This window comes from Aquarana catesbeiana, linkage group LG03 (genome assembly GCF_042186555.1).
Source record: "Aquarana catesbeiana isolate 2022-GZ linkage group LG03, ASM4218655v1, whole genome shotgun sequence".
NCBI lineage: Eukaryota > Metazoa > Chordata > Amphibia > Anura > Ranidae > Aquarana > Aquarana catesbeiana.
The window spans coordinates 140,743,955-140,761,226 of record NC_133326.1 but is presented as its reverse complement, the minus strand read 5'-3'; the positions used below and the strand labels follow the sequence as shown (position 1 = coordinate 140,761,226).

The window sequence follows — 17,272 nt, the reverse complement described above, 5'->3', positions numbered from 1 at the left end:
TCCAAATTTAATGGTGTAAAAAGATTGCACTTAGTTAAAAGTTAAAAGCATCAAAACAGCATGTCTTTATACTGGAACTGCAGCTTCCCTACGAGCTTCGCTTCACTTCCTGGTTTGCTTGTCTGTCAACCTCCTGGGAGGTTCAGCGTGATGACGTCACCGTTGTAGGCCCTACCCTACACGTTTCGTCACATAAGAACGTCATCTGGGGATTGGCAGATGTCAGATTGCCCGCCACACTATCATAGTCCCACTACAAGTCGATAAGAACCGCCATTACTAGTATAAAAAAAAAATAAAAATCCAGTATATATACCATAGTATGTAGGTGCTATAACTTTCATGCAAACCAAATAACATTTTCTTTCCAAAGACATGTAGCAGGATACGTTTTGTTTTGTTTTTTTCTTTTTTTTTTTACATTTCTTTTTTTTTTTTTTATTGGTTTCATAGCAGAAAGTAAAAAATATTTTTTTTTTCAAAATGTTTTTGTTTATGTAATAAAAAATAAAAAACCCGGTGGTGATGAAATACCACCAGAAGAAAGCTTAATTTGTGTGAAAAAATGATATAAATATATCTTGCGTACAGTGTTCCATGACCGTGCAATTGTCAGTTAAAGTAGAACAGTGCCAAATAGCAAAAAAATGGCCTGGCTATGATCAAAACCTTCAGGAGGGCAAGTGGTTAGCTGGCAATTACGTGGTCATGCAACACTGTACACAATGAAATGTATATCATTTTTTTCACGCAAATACTGTAGAGATTTCTTTTGGTGGTTCTGATCACCACTGAGTTTATTTTTTATTATATAAACGAAAAATACAGATAGGGTGGTTTAGAGTTTTAAGTTGGTTTATATTTCTTTCACAGTGTAGTTTACTGCAGCCTTGTTTTATCCCCACACCTGCTCCTGGGGGGCTTCTGACACACGCATTTAGCCAGACTTTTGTGCCTTCCACTGGTTGGTGCTGAGCTTTTTGTGACTTGGTGAGTGTTATGTTAAGTTGTGTTCTATACAAATATGATAGGTATAATTTTTGAATTTTGAATTGTTTGTTTTTAGCCCTCTTTACCCCCTGGAGAAGCGTGTCATTCTCACGAAACATGTTGAGAAATTGAGTAACTGAGTAACAATGAATCAAGAACTTTCTACATATAAACTATATTGCCAAAAGTATTGGAAGTGGGACTTTAATGGCATCCCAGTCTTAGTCTGTAGGGTTCAATATTGGGTTGGCCCACTCTTTGCAGCTATAACTGCTTCAACTCTTCTGGAAAGGCTGTCCACAAGGTTTAGGAGCGTGTCTTTGGGAATGTTTGACCATTCTTCCAGAAGTGCATTTGTGAGGGCAGGCACTAATGTTGGACGAGAAGGCCTGGCTTGCAGTCTCCGCACTAATTCATCCCAAATGTGTTCTATCAGGTTGAGGTCAGGACTCTGTGCAGCCCAGTCAAGTTCCTCCACCCCAAACTCACTCATCCATGTCTTTATGGACCTTGCTTTGTGCACTGGTGCGCAGTCATGTTGGAACAGGAAGGGACCATCCCCAAACTGTTCTCACAAAGTTGGGAGCATGAAATTGCCCAAAATGTCTTGATATGCTGACGCCTTAAGATTTCCCTTCACTGAAACTAAGGGGCCAAGCCCAACCCCTGTCAAGCAACCCCACACCATAATCCCCCCTCCACCAAACTTTACACTTAGCACAATGCAGTCAGGCAAGTACAGTTCTCCTGGCATCCACCAACCCCAAACCCATCCATTGGCTTGCCAGACAGAGAAGCGGATTCATCACTCCAGATAACACGTCTCCACTGTTCTAGAGTCCAGTGGCGGCGTGCTTTACACCACTGCATCCGACGTTTTGCATTGCACTTGATGATGTAAGGCTTGTATGCAGCTGCTCGGTCATGGAAACCCATTCCGTGATGCTCTCTACGCACTGTTGTTGTGCTAATCTGAAGGTCACATGAAGTGAAGGGCAATGTACAGGGAAACATCATCTCCATAACAGTATGATCCTCTACATGTTTTGCAGTCAGGAGGCTGAGGGTATCATCCAACTTCTCTAATCAGTACAAAGAGCAAACCCATAATCACTGCTGTGCTCTGTATACTAGGGCAAGGGTCTCCAAACTTTCCAAACCAAGAGCCACTGTACTGTCCTTTAGACTTTACTACTGGGATGATCTATTACAACACTATAGCAGTTAGATCACAATTGATTGTTGTCTCCTCCATCTCTTTGATCTTATATTGATTCTATGTTTGTAGATATTTTGCATATTTTGTAAACATATCTTGCTACACCCCGCACTTCTCCATAGTAAGGATACACTGGGAAGGGGGAAAAGCGGACATCTTCTTACTCCCACTGGAGTCTTGCATTTTAAACTTATTTTTAGCAGTAAAGTCAGTTTATCTAGTGAAATACAGTACTTACAATTCTGTCTGACTCGTTAGATGTTGAATTTTAAAAGCACCGTCAAGCCTGCTTATGTCACAGGTTTGCAAATCTGACAGAAGTTCGCTGCTTTCAAAATTCAACATCTAACCAGTCAGACGTAGTTTTAAGTACTGTATTTCACTATATAAACTCAATTTACTGTTACATACAAGTGTAAAATGCAAAACTCCGGTGGGTGTAACAAGACGTCCGCTTTCCCCTTCTCAGTGTATCCTTACTATGGAGGAGTGCGGGATGTAGCAAGATGGCGACGACGGAACGTCACTTCTGTTACACATTCTGACGGCTTGCCTAATCTGACAAAACAACAGTGTTGGAACGCATATGTCGGTGTTGCGCATGTGCACTCCAGCGGGTAGCCAAATGTGATGGGTCGCCATATGTGACAAAACAGGGGCAAGCAGACATCTTGTTACACCATAGTTGCCAACAGTCCCGATTTTCCCGGGACAATCCCGATTTTGGGAACCTCGTCCCGATTGGAGGCTGTCCCGAATCGGGATTTCCATCAGGAAAATCGGGAATGTTGTTTTTTTTAATTTTTGGAGCAGCTGGCTCCAGCAAAATGGCCGCCGACACCGCCGCTCGATCTTCCCCCTAGTTTTCAGTGGAGAGAGGAAGGGGGCTCGGTCCGCGCAGCCAATGAATTGGCTTCTTTAGCTGCACGGATCGGCCCCTCCCCTCTCAATGCAAAATGCACCCAGAAAATGTATTAAGGGCTAGTTTACACTTGCTTCAAAACATGCCTTCTGACAGGCTTTGTTAAAGCTCTCTGAACGCCAGTCAAAGCTCCTGTCACTAAATAAAATGGTTAGCTTACAGTCCTGTTTACACTTTGCTTTTTCTTGGTGCTTCGATGAGGCTTCGATTAGGCTTTGATTAGGCTTTGATGAGACTTTTGGGGGGCTTCAATGAGGCTTTGATGAGGCTTCGGTGGGGATTCAATGAGACTTCGATGGGGCTTCAATGAGACTTCGGTGGGGCTTCAATGAGACTTCGATGGGGCTTCAATGAAACTTCGATGGGGCTTCAATGAGACTTCGGTGGGGCTTCAATGAGGCTTTGATGGAGCTTCGATGAGCCTTTGGTGTGGCTTTGGTGGAGTTTTGATGAGCCTTTGGTGTAGCTTTGGTGGAGCTTCGATGAGGCTTCGATGGGGCTTCAAGCGCGCTTTGTCACAGACTTCTATGGAGGCTTTGAAGAGGCTTTGAAGCACCACTAAAGCTACATGGGGTATAATTTTTGAAGGGAAGCCGAAGCAAAGCAAAAGCAAAGTGTAAACAGGACTGTAAGCTAACCAATTTATTTAGTGACAGGAGCTTTGACTGGCATTCAGAGAGCTTTAACAAAGCCTGTCAGAAGCCTTGTTTTGAAGCAAGTGTAAACTAGCCCTTACTGCAACCTGCATAGGTGTGATTCAGGCCTAATGCCCCATTCACACCCAGCATAGTAGGAATGTGCATTCTTTACACCTTTTTTTTTTTTTTTTGCATGCTTTGGTGCGTCTGCTGGCTTCTCTTTGGATGCCATTAAGAAATAATAGCACCTCATGAGTGACTCCTGGTTTTGCATGTTCTGGAATGGGACGTTTCTGCACACGCTTCCAGAACGCATAGATGTGAATGCAGCTTTACTTGACACAGGACTGGCCTAAGGATCAGGCCTGGAACCAAGAAATGTAAGGCCATGCACCGTGTAGAGTTCATGTATGATCCTGACTACAACTAAGAGCAGGTAGGTACGTCCTCCCCTCTCCACTGAACACACGGCGCCACCGTGTCTTGCCGAAAAGTTCCCCAGCTCGGCTATTTCCGCCGGCTCGTACTGCGCCTGCGCAGGGGGTCTGAGGGGGTCTGCACTGATGGAGGGGGTCTGCACTGATTGAGGGGGTCTACACTGATGGAGGGGGTCTGCACTGAGGGGGTCTGCACTGATGGAGGGGGGTCTACACTGATGGAGGGGGTCTGCACTGAGGGGGTCTGCACTGATGGAGGGGGTCTGCACTGAGGGGGTCTGCACTGATGGAGGGGGTCTGCACTGAGGGGGTCTGCACTGATGTAGGGGGTCTGCACTGAGGGGGTCTGCACTGATGGAGGGGTCTGCACTGAGGGGGTCTGCACTGATGTAGGGGGTCTGCACTGATGGAGGGGGTCTGCACTGAGGGGGTCTGCACTGATGGAGGGGGTCTGCACTGATGGAGGGGGGTCTGCACTGACGGGGTCTATACTGACTCTGCTGGGGGCACCTGATGCAAGGACAGACTCTGCTTGTGGCAGGCGACGTGGCTAGTGACACGCTCAGGGATCCCACTGATTCGGCATTATGGTGAGTTGAATTATTTAATTTTATATTACAATGTAATAATAGAAATAATGCGCTTCAATCATCCTGACACCATAACAACAATGGTGCCGGGATGATTGAAGCGTTAACACCAGGTGTTTGGAGTATCTTTATCTGGGGCTGCTGTCCTGTCATTCCTCTCTCCCCCTTTCCCTCTCCATCCCTCATTCATCTCAGACTCTAACCACACCCTCTTGAGCCACGGCCATTTAAGCCACACCCACTATTTCACGTAAACCACGCCCATCTTTCACCGCGGCGCGCTTGCCGCGCAGCACTTGTAGTTTTTTGTTAAGCCACGCCTACAAATGAATGTCCCGCCCCTAATTATTGTACGGCTCCGCCTACAGCCAAAAAAGTGTCCCACATATTTTTTTTGCAATGTTGGCAACTATGTTACACCCACCAGTGTTTTGCATTTTACATTTATTTTTAACAGTAAACTGAGTTAATATAGAGAAATACAGTACTTAGAACACTGACTGTTTAGATGGTGAATTTTAAAAGCAGTGGCAAGCCTGCTGATCTCATGGGTTTGCTAACTCAGTTTACTGTTTAAAAAAAAAGTGTACAATGCAAAACTCCGTTGGGTGTAACAAGATGTCCGCTTGCCCCTTCTCAGTATATCCTTATTGTGGAGTGCGGGTGTAGCAAGATGGCGGCGACGAAACGTCGCTTCCGTTACACATTCTGACGGGTCGCCTAATCTGATGAAACACCGGGGTCATATTTCCCCAATGTATTCAGTTTCGTCATCACTTATACTGTATATGGCGGGATTTGACCTTCACATGAGTCCCCGCCCCTCACAGAGAACTCCCCCTGTCCGCCGCGCCCCCCGCTGTCAGCTGACCGGTGCGCCCAGCGTCACATGACACTCCTCAGCTCCGAGCACAGAGGCGGGCGGTGTGTAGACAGCTGACAGCGGAGTGATCATGGCGGGTATGGCCCGGGGAAAGCTGATCGCTGTGATCGGGGACGAGGACACCTGTACCGGCTTCTTACTGGGAGGGGTCGGAGAGCTGAACAAGAACCGGAAGCCGAATTTCCTGGTGGTGGAGAAGGAGACGAGTGTGACGGAGATAGAGGAGACCTTCCGGTGAGTGAGCGGCCTGGACGTTTGTATGGGGGGGGAGGAGGAGGAGGTGAATTGATCTCTGTGTCCCCTGAGTTCCATGTGAGGGGCCCCTTCACCACAGGAAGGCACCCCCTTTCCTTCTATCCATGGAATGGTCCTTCTGTCTGGGCTCTCCCCTTTCTATACACATCCCTAATATTATATATATTATATAGTGACTGCTGTGCTCAGGAAGTATGGCGCCCACAAGTGTGTGCTTATAAAATACCACTTTCCTGGCTGTCACTCTGATCCACAGATCAATCACTGAAATATCACAAGTATTCCAGTCTGACTGTCCAGTATGATGATTAGGATTGACACCTCACCCCTCCCCCCCACCCTTCACACCAAGCCGATTTGACTTGTCAAATCTCATGCCGAATCGGAGCCTATTACTGGCAATGACACTGAATCGGTGCAATCCTGACTCTGAGGATCTGAAAAAAAAAGAATTGTTGTTCTACATAAAGATGGCCTAGGCTATAAGAAGATTGCCAAGACCCTGAAACTGAGCTGCAGTATGGTGGCCAAGACCATACAGCGGTTTAACAGGACAGGTTCCACTCAGAACAGGCCTCACCATGGTCAACCAAAGAAGTTGAGTGCACGTGCTCATCGTCATATCCAGAGGTTGTCTTTGGGAAATAGATGTATGAGTGCTGCCAGCATTGCTGCAGAGGTTGAAGGGGTGGGGGGTCAGCCTGTCAGTGTTCAGACCATACGCCGTACACTGCATCAAATTGGTCTGCATGGCTGTCGTCCCAGAAGGAAGCCTCTTCTAAAGATGTTGCACAAGAAGGCCTGCAAACAATTTGCTGAAGACAAGCAGACTAAGGACATGGATTACTGGAAACATGTCCTGTGGTCTGATGAGACCAAGATAAACATATTTGGTTTAGATGGTGTCAAGCGTGTGTGTCGGCAACCAGGTGAGGAGTATAAAGACAAGTGTGTCTTGCCTACAGTCAAGCATGGTGGTGGGAGTGTCATGGTCTGGGGCTGCATGAGTGATGCCGCAACTGGGGAGCTACAGTTCATTGAGGGAACCATGAATGCCAACATGTACTGTGACATACTGAAGCAGAGCATAATCCCCTCCCTTCGGAGACTGGGCCGCAGGGCAGTATTCCAACATGATAATGACCCCAAACACACCTCCAAGACCACCACTGCCTTTCTAAAGAAGCTGAGGGTAAAGGTGATGGACTGGCCAAGCATATCTCCAGACATAAACCCTATTGGGCATCTGTGGGGCATCCTCAAATGAAAGGTGGAGGAGCGCAAGGTCTCTAACATCCACCAGCTCCGTGATGTCGTCATGGAGGAGTAGAAGAGGACTTCAGTGGCAAACTGTGAAGCTCTGGTGAACTCCATGCCCAAGAGGGTTAAGGCAGTGCTGGAAAATAATGGTGGCCACACAACATTGACATTTTCATTTAGGGGTGTACTCACTTTTGTTACCAGTGGTTTAGACATTAATGGCTGTGTGTTTGAGTTATTTTGAGAGGACAGCAAATATACGCTGTTATACAAGCTGTACACTCACTACTTTACATTGTAGCAAAGTGTCATTTCTTCAGTGTTGTCACATGAAAAGATATAATAAAATATTTACTAAAATGTGAGGGGTGTACTTACTTTTGTGAGATACTGTGTGTGTGTGTGTGTGTAGATAGATTATATACACACACACCATATGAATGAATGTAGACTGGACTAATGTCTCATATGGGGACCAGTCAAGCTTCATACTAGATTGACTTTAAAATGAGATAAATATTCTGATCACTCTTGGCAGCCCTATGTTTATTTCTATTTTCTTTGCACCACAATTACAAATGAGCACAGATTTTATTTTATCATTTGTAGTAATGAGTTTAGCTGGTTGCCTTATAAATGTAACCATGAGGCTCGATTCACACCTATGCATGTTGCTTTTGAGCGTTTTTGGAGGGTTTTTTTTCATGCTTGCCGCGTTTTTGAGCCGCGTTTTAGCGGCGTTTTAGCGGCGTTTTTGCCGCGATTTGCGTTTTGCGTTTTTTTTTTTTTTTTTTTTTTTCATTTTTTTTTACAGTCTTACAAAAAAATTACAAAAAAAAAAAAAAAACGGCAAAAACGCACCAAAAACGCTGCAAAAAAGGTGCACTTGCGTTTTTGATGCTTGTCCATTGAAAACCATTACATGCAAAACGCTGCATTTTGCATGAGAAAAAGTCCCCGACCCTTTCCAAAAACGCGGAGATACAAAAAAGCATTGATGTGAACATGTTCCATAGGAACCCATGTTAAAAAATTCCCGTGCATTTCTGCAAAATGCAAAATGCATCAAAAAACGCGCTAGTGTGAATGGGGCCTAACATCACCAATGATCAATAAAAGGTTCTACTACAACCTTTAATCAGTAGGACTTCTGCTTTTTATTTTTTATTTTTTCTCCATACAGTCACATCATGCTCTGACCGCAGTCTTGCAGATTTTCCCCTCTGAGTATCTTGTGTTTGTATTGATAACAGAGGCTGAATGTTTACAGTAAATGTTCTGTGTCAGTGGTGATGGAAGTATCTACAGCATTCTGGATTGTACAGCTTCTATCTTGTGCACATATATAAGCACATAGATCTATCCTCTATATACACACACATGTCGGTGAAAGGCTCTTTTTTTTTTGCCCTTCCTGCCCTGTCATTCCTTTAACCACCTAAGCCCCGGAAGGATTTGCCCCCTTAATGACCAGGTAATTTTTTGCGATACGGCACTGCGTCACTTTAACTGTCAATTGTGCAGTCGTGCGACATTATACCCAAACAAAATTGACCTCCTTTTTTCTTCTCCCACAAATAGAGCTTTCTTTTGGTGGTGTTTGATCCCCTCCTGCGGTTTTTATTTTTTGCGTTATAAATAAAAAAGTGCCAATTTTGAAAGGAAAAGCAATATTTTTTTTCTTTACTTTTTGCTATAATAATAAATATCTCACCCCCCCCCCCCCCAAATATAAAAAATAAAAAAAATTATTCTTCAGTTTAGGCCGATATATATTCTTCTTCTACATAGTTTCGGTAAAAAAATTGCAATAAGCGTATATTGATTGGTTTGCGCAAAAGTTAGTGTCTACAAAATAGGGGATAGATTTATGGCATTTTTATTAATTTTTTTTTTTTTTTTTACTGGTAATGGCGGCGATCAACAATTATATAAATTTTTTTTTTTTTTTTATTGGGATTGCGGCCGACAGATCAGACACTTTTGACACTTTTTTGGGACCATTGACATTTATACAATGATCAAAGCTAAAAATAGCCACTAATGAATGTCATTGGCAGGGATGTGGTTAAAGGGGTTGTAAACCCTTGTGTTTTTTCACCTTAATGCATCCTATGCATTAAGGTGAAAAGACTTCTGACACTGGTGGTTAATTGCGCCTGTATGCCCATGGTGTGGGTAGGACATGATCAGGAGCCGGTCCCGCCGGCTGCCGATCATTAGTGAGGACCAAGGGCTATGTTTGACTGCTCAATCCTCCATGCTGGGAGAATGCTCAGCATAAACATTGGCCACCCAGTGAGGCAGGCAGCAACAGCAAATGACTGTTCAGTTTTTGTGGCCTTGACTGATGGTATGGTTTTAGTCTACATTTATTAAATGTAATTTCTTACGTTTTCTCTTTTTTTTGTCCCCCCCTTTTTTTTTTTTTTTAGGGGTTTTCTGCAGCGTGATGATATTGGAATCATACTGATCAATCAGTTCATCGCTGAGATGATTCGCCATGCCATTGATGCTCACAATCTCTCCATTCCAGCCGTGCTTGAAATTCCATCGAAAGAGCACCCATATGATGCCAACAAGGACTCAATTCTGCGGAGAGCTAAGGGCATGTTCACTGCTGAGGACCTGCGATAACTGCTCATCGTCTGGAGGTTCCTGTTCTGGGAGTTGTGTAACTCTTTCATTTCCAGAATTGCACTGTATGTCAGTGACATGTTAATAGTGGAAGCTGTCTGTATGTATTGTACTTTTTTTTTTTTTTTTCCCTTTATAATTTATCTCAAGAGCCTTAGCTGTATTATTTCATTAATAGTCTCTGTATAAATATTAGCTCTTATCAATGACCTGTTGTGTTCATCCATGTTTCGTGAGAAATATTGAAAAGTTTATCCACTGCTATAACATTCTATATGATGTACAGAACAGGATACACACATAGCACATCAGATTTGTAATGCTCAGCAATGACTCTGCAATAGTGAGTGTTCTAAACATATCTTGTGCTCCTTTACCTTCATGTGTCTTATGAATAAAGATCTCTCTATCCATGCTAAACAAAGCTCCCCCGCTGGCTGTTGGCATCTGCATCTGTCAGAATACCTGAACAGTGAATACATCTGGGTGGACAATTTTCAACCTGACTCCTTTCACAAAACTTGATTGTAAAATCAAATTTTGTTAAGCTGGTGCAGTGCTCCCAGGGCCACCCACAGCTTGAATTGTTCACCAATTCAGTAGGAATCGTCCAAAATTTGAGCCGTGTATGGCAGGTTTTAGTTTCTGGAAGAAATGTCTGTGTTGCCTGTTGTAAGCAGTTACACTTATTTCTGATTTTGGGCAGAAAATATATAATGAATCTAAACTTACTTCAGGGTCTCTGTTCTGGCATCTATGTCCCCTATTCAGTGTATTCAGCTGAGGGTGCAGGTCAGGCTGGGAGTCTACCCTGACTCTATGTAATCCGCAGAACAAGTAGAAGAAATAATCTCAGCCACTGCACACCATACAAGCTTAGTATGTAACAGGTGATAGCCTCAGCCTAACTCCATCCAGGCCACAACCCCACCCCCCTGACCTGGACTAAGCCCCTTGGGTGGGCAAAACAAATTGGAGGGCATAGTGCGGATGGAGTTAGGCTGAGGCTGTTAAACGCCAGGCCTCTATGGTGTGCAATGGCTGAAATGTTGTTTCTCCTTTTTCTGCATAAAATATATTGGTTTAATAAGTGCCCTGCTAGTTCAGCCCTCTGCTGTTCTTCATGTGGCAGCTCATACTGGCTGCACCTTTTTGATTGGAACGGTTAACTCATGTGCTTTCTCTGCTATAGAAGGAGTCTTGGCCATGAAAACTTGTGATCCCTTTGTAAAAATGAATTACTTTTAATTTAATCCATTCACATCACTGTTGTATTGTATTTTTTGTTTTGTGCATTAACATGCGTTAAAGGGCCCAAGTGAAAAGGAACCCACAAAAACACTTGTATCATGGTTTTAGCATCTGCCCAATGAAACCTGCCTGTATTTAATGCTCTTTGCATGATGCATAAATAAAAGTATGCAACATATACTGCATGCTCATAAATGTGAAAAATACATTAAAATATATTTAAAGCTAAAACTTGTTTTGCTAGCTGTAGCCATTGGGAAAATCTTCTTTTCCTGTCTGTCTCCAAATAAAAGAAGTCCCCCTCCTAGACTATTGTCTCTAGAACAAGTGTCCCCGAGTGGAAGATTTGATCTCTAGCCCTGTTCTGGTGACATCTGAGAATTCTGGATGTTCTTTCATGTATTGTCCTTGGGAGAATGGTCATCAAGACACAGAGGGTGTGACTGTCCTCAACATAGACACAGATCAGAGTGGGGAAGATTGTCATAACTACCTATAACTAAGAAAAAAAAAAAAAAAGTTTTAGCTTTTTTAAATCTGGACCTGGAGTACCTTTTTTTTTTTTTTTTTTTTTTTTTTTTTTTTTATTTTATATTGATAATAGCTTAAGAGTTCTAAATTTGAGCAGCTTTTTGTCATGGAAACTGTAAACATGTTCTAAATTTTGATTCATCATTGTTGGCTAAATTTATAAATGTTTGATGTGTTTTAATAAATACCCTAACAGTGGAAGTCAACGTTTTTGTTTATTTAGTAAACTGTATTGGACATGTTTTTCTCTAGATGAGAGATTTACCACACATTGCCGTGATGGTCACTAAAGCAGGATGTGTTAAAAAAGAAAAAAAAAGTTGTCTAGTACCACAATTTTTCATTTTTACACAACCATTTTTAAGCACATTTAACACATTAAAGCCTAACGCAATGCTTACCACTTCCCAGCTGACCTGATGCATTTATGCAACCTCTCGGTATGTGGGCTTTAATGCTGAGTGGCCACATATATGTCAGCCATAGGTAAACACTTCATTGTGCTAAGAGAACAATAACGATCAGGTACCAGAGAGCTCCAGATGCATACTTGCAATTGAGAGCTTTCTGATCATTTTACTACCAATCATAGCAGTCACATGATCAGAATGCCTGCCCCTGCCTCCCTGCATTTGGATCCACTTAAAGGGCTGGGAGACAGCGGCAGGGAGGGGTTAAGCAGGGTGGATTTGATTTAAATCATCATTTTTAAAGAGCAACTGTCATCTCTGTCCCGCAGCGGCTCCTCCTCTGACCCGCTGTTGACTCACCGACAGTCCCATTCACTTTAATGGGCCGGCTGGTGATGCGGCAGTGATATAACAAGGTGAGGGATGTGGTGGCAGCAGGTGAGTGGATGCCCACTAACAGACGCTGCCATGGTGGATCTGAAATGACAGGCGCTCTTTAAATGTAAGGACTTATTCTTGCTGGTAGTTAGAATCTTTAACCACTTCAATACCGGGCCAATTCTGACACTTTGCTCCTACATGTAAAAATCATAATTTTTTTGCTAGAAAACTACATAGAACCCCTAGACATTATATATGTTTTTTTAGCAAAGACCCTAGAGAATACAATGGCGGTTGTTGCAACTTTTTATCTCACACGGTATTTGCGCAGGAATTTTTCAAACGTGTTTTTTTGGGGAAAAAAACTGTTTTGTGTTTAAAAAAAAAACAAAACAGTAAAGTTAGCCCAATGTTTTTGCATTTTGTAAAAGATGAAGTTACTCTGAGTAAATAGATACCTAACATGTCATGCTTCAAAATTGCACATGCTCGTGGAAAGGTGCCAATGTTCGGTACTTAAAAATCCCCAGAGGCGACGCTTGAAATTTTTTTACTGGTTACATGTTTTGAGTTACAGAGGAGGTCTAGGGCCAAAATTATTGCTCTCGCTCCAACGTTCGCGGCGATGCCTCACATGTATGGTTTGAACACCGTTTTCATATGTGGGCGGGACTTACGTATGCGTTCGCTTCTGCGTGCGAGCACACGGGGACAGCGGCGCTTTTAAAATTTTTTATTTTTTTTTTTTATTGTTCATTATATTTTTTTTTTTTTTTTTTTAATTTTATTTTGACACTTTTTTGAAAAAAAAAAAATGATCACTTTTATTCCTATTACAAGGAATCTAAACATCCCTTGTAATAGCAATATGACATGTCAGGTGCTCTTAATAGTGAGATATGGGGTCAATAAGACCCCATATCTCACCACTAGGCTGGGAAGCCTGAAATAAAAAAAAATAAATAAAACGATCGCCGCTTCCCAGCCGAAGCGGCGCCGTTTTTTTGAATGGAGAGGCCGGGTGTGACGTCATAACATTGCGCCTGGCCTCCGACAATCATAGAGACTTCGGGGACCATCTGGTCCGCCGGAAATCTCTACGATCTACATCCGGCGCCGGCGGATCCACTCTCTGCCTCACCGATTGTAACGGTGAGTCGGAGCAAGCACCGGAGGGCGGTGGGAGGGGGGGAACGTCCCCTCTCGCCTCCCATAGGAACGATCAAGCGGCGGAACGGCCGCTATGATCATTCCTATGGTGTAGAGATTCGCCGGCTGAAACCGGCAATATCTGAATGATGTCTGTAACTACAGGCATCATTCAGATATACCCGCCCAAAGCCCAGGGCGTCATATGACGTCCGTGGGCTGGAAGTGGTTAATATTTGCAAACAAAATTAAGGTTTCCTATTTAGGATATAAGCTGTCAGGTTAGTAAAACAGCGATATTGGAAACCAATTTTAGGTTAATAGGTTAATCACACATAGTTGGAGAACTACTCAAATTCTTTTATTTAATTAAAACAATAACATTGCTAGTGCATGTTATCTCAGCTTGCAGAGCTTGGATTAATTGACTGACTTTGCCAAAAATGTAAATATTGCCGAATATACAGCCTCGTACTACATAACTAAGCTCCATTTCATACTAAATAAACAAAATTATTAATGTATCTTAAATGGAAACTCTTTACATAGATTTTTACTCCTAAAGCATTTTATAAAAAAAGTTTGGTAAAACTGTTTTAAATCAAAATCCGTAAAAAAAAAAAAAAAAAAAAAAAAAAAAAATCGATTTTTATCCACCCTGGGGTTAAGCAAAGTTTTTAAGTAGTTTGTTTGAACCAAGCTGGTCTAAAGTAACTGTTTCAGCACTGTATGTACAACAACCCGTTGTAGGCTACAAGTGATTAACTAACATTATCTCTCTGGTAGTCCACTGTTTCAGAAGGGTGCAGATGTCCAAAATGCTTAATCCAGACAGCGATCCAATCATATGGTGTGAGGACGCCGCACATCGCCTGCTCAGCATGTAATACTGTGTTAAAACGGCCTGGTGCTTAATCAGGGCAAGGCAAAACATGTTCGATGTGGGTTTAAAGAGGGGCTGGGGCCATTTTCCATACAGTCTCCTCACACCACATGAGCTGTATGTAGCTGAGACTGCATACATCACTGTGCTGGCAGCGGGACTTGATCTCCTAGACCTCTTTCACACTGAGACGGCTTTCAGTTATTTTAGTGCTAGAAATAGCGCCTAAAACCCGCCTCCTATTCATTTCAGTGTGTCTTTTCACACTGGGGCATTTTCGATCGTTAGGAAAAGTCCTGTAAAGCAGCATCCTTGGAGGTGTTTGGTAGCGGGGTATACACCGCTCCCAAAACACCCTGGCTATTGAAATGAATGGGCAGCGCTTCCACAGTGCCTAAAAAACACTTTGGAAGTGCCGCAACATAGGCATTTTTAAACCCTTTGTTGTGAATTCATGAAGGAATACATTTTATATTTACTGGCAAAAATATGAGAATTTCTTAGGCCTCAAAAAGTAGATGAACTGTGATGTTGCAATAATTGAACTGTTGCCCTTTTGGAGACCTTTAGGACAAATTAGACGTTCTCATGTTTTTCCAAGTTTTTCTACTACTTCAAACAATGGCTGTTCTCGTCACAAAACACGGAGATATTTACATGGTATTAGTGAATAAACGAAAAAATAGGAGACAAGGTTATACAGACTATTCTCACATAGAAATAACCTCACTTGGCCTAAACCCATTGTGTTCAAGTGAGGGACTGTTTAAATAGCTAACACCTTGGCTAACAAAACCCATTGTGTGAATTTTTAGGAACTGTTTAGACAAACAAGTCATCTCTAAACATCCAGTGGGAAAGATTTGAAGTTGGTGCAAGTCAAAAATATTTTAAAAGTATCTATAAGGTTATTATAAGTCATTTCAAACTATCTATGACATTGTAGGTCACAGAGACATATTATAATTTTGGCATCTGCGGACCCAACAACTTTGGTATGAAGAAAATGTATATGAAAGTGTGATTTTATAAGTAGAAGTGTTTTAAGAAACTAATTAGTATTAGGAAAAACATATAATTATGATTATAACTATATAAGACTGTAGCCTATGCTTAGATAAACGAATATTCATTGGAGATACCAGAAGTTATACAGGTATCCAGATGGATAATCATTTTTATGTAGTATTAATATATATAACAACATGGGTATTTCATAGACCAGTTTTTATAGACATACATTTATAGAGATACATATATATAACCAAGTTATGTAATGGTGACTAATCAAACTTATACTGAGTGTATTTTACATTAGACCGATTACCAGAATATTTAAAGGTATATACTATCCTTACCATTATACACATTATGAAAATAGAATGTATTAACTTAAAAGGATAGATTCAAAACACATGTGAGACACCTGGTGGTTGAAGGTGGTATTATTTGAACTCACTAAATTTACGAGAAAGGTAAATGATTAAGTTTGTAACCAATAGAAAGAAGCCATGTCCTTTTGAGCAGAGCCATTATAATTTTTATGGTCTTATTATCTGAAATGGTATTTAGAGGCAAGTGAGATGCCAGAAAGGGGAGAAAAGGAGGGAGAAAAAGATGGAGAGGAGGAGAGCTCAGGGGGAGAGCTCAGGGATCCACCCTGGGGGGGGGGGGGGGACACTGGGAGATACACACGCTCCCAGACTGACACTCATGCACCATGCATGAATACATATCTTTACATTCATGAAGATTCCTCAACACCTAATACTTAGAACTTGGAGGTCACAAGAAGTAAATCCTCCTTAAGAGTATCCATTTTGAAACTACGGCAGCCATCTTAACTCTGGTAACCAGCCAATAGGAACTGTAGCCATCCTGGAATGGGTAATTATGCCATGTTGATTTTATCTTGTATGTTCTCTCAAATATTGATGTATTGAATATTATACAATTGATAATCATTCTCCCGAATCAATAACCGCCTTGTAGATTTTTCTCTAAAGATTCAACTTTTTCATCATATTTTTCTTTTTGCATAGTTGCCACATTTATTGACAATACAAACGTCTAATTTATTTCACATTTTTAACCACTTACTTACCTGCAGCATAGTAACGGTTGTACGTGTGAAATACAGACGTTCTGTTTAATTGTCAAGTTCACAAGGTTATTGATTCTACCGAGAAGTTATCATGGTGGTATTAGGTCAAAGGGACGGTACGCCCATTTTTGCAAGTGTTTTTATTGATTTTCAAGACGTTCATGTAACGCAATCGGTATCTTAATTTCATGTGATTATTTGTTTTTGTCAACCAATAAATAACTGTTTCGTATGCTCACACGTCTCCGTGAATAAGTTTCACATGCACAGACTGTGTCATATAGATTGATTTTGTATCTTAAAAATATCCTCGTTAAAAATTACTCAATAATAATTATTGTGCGGGAAACCTGTCCTTAAAAAGGCGCAACTTATTACTGCTTATTATTCACGACACCTTCTTTGGGGTTAAAATTGCCCGCTAGTGGACAAAAAGCGCCGCTTAAACAGCGCTAAAGCACTACTAAAACAATTGGCGCTTTTGGGCTAATGTGGCTGCGGCCCCAGTGTTAAAGGGGTTTAAAAGGGTCTGAAAATGCATGCATTTACATTAAACTGGTGCTCCATTAATTAGTAAATAATGCCCCCACCCTGCTACAGTCCAAAAGTTGAAGGTTTATTGCTCCAAGGACATATCTCGCATTAGACATTGGAGATACATCCATGGATCAATAAACCTTCAACTTTTGGAATGTAGCAGTGGTGTGGCTTATCTATTGCTCCTGGCTGTGA

The 17,272-nt window shown here is 42.0% G+C and overlaps 1 protein-coding gene across 1 annotated transcript; it reads left to right on the top strand.

Moving 5' to 3' along the window:
- The first annotated feature begins 5,636 nt into the window (after nucleotides 1–5,636).
- On the top strand, nucleotides 5,637–16,778 carry ATP6V1F (ATPase H+ transporting V1 subunit F). The gene is made up of 2 exons (XM_073619331.1): nucleotides 5,637–5,913; nucleotides 9,630–16,778. The coding sequence occupies exons 1-2, from the start codon at nucleotides 5,750–5,752 to the stop codon at nucleotides 9,829–9,831; spliced, it is 366 nt and encodes a 121-aa protein (XP_073475432.1). The 5' UTR covers nucleotides 5,637–5,749; the 3' UTR covers nucleotides 9,832–16,778.
- The last annotated feature ends 494 nt before the right edge of the window (nucleotides 16,779–17,272 follow it).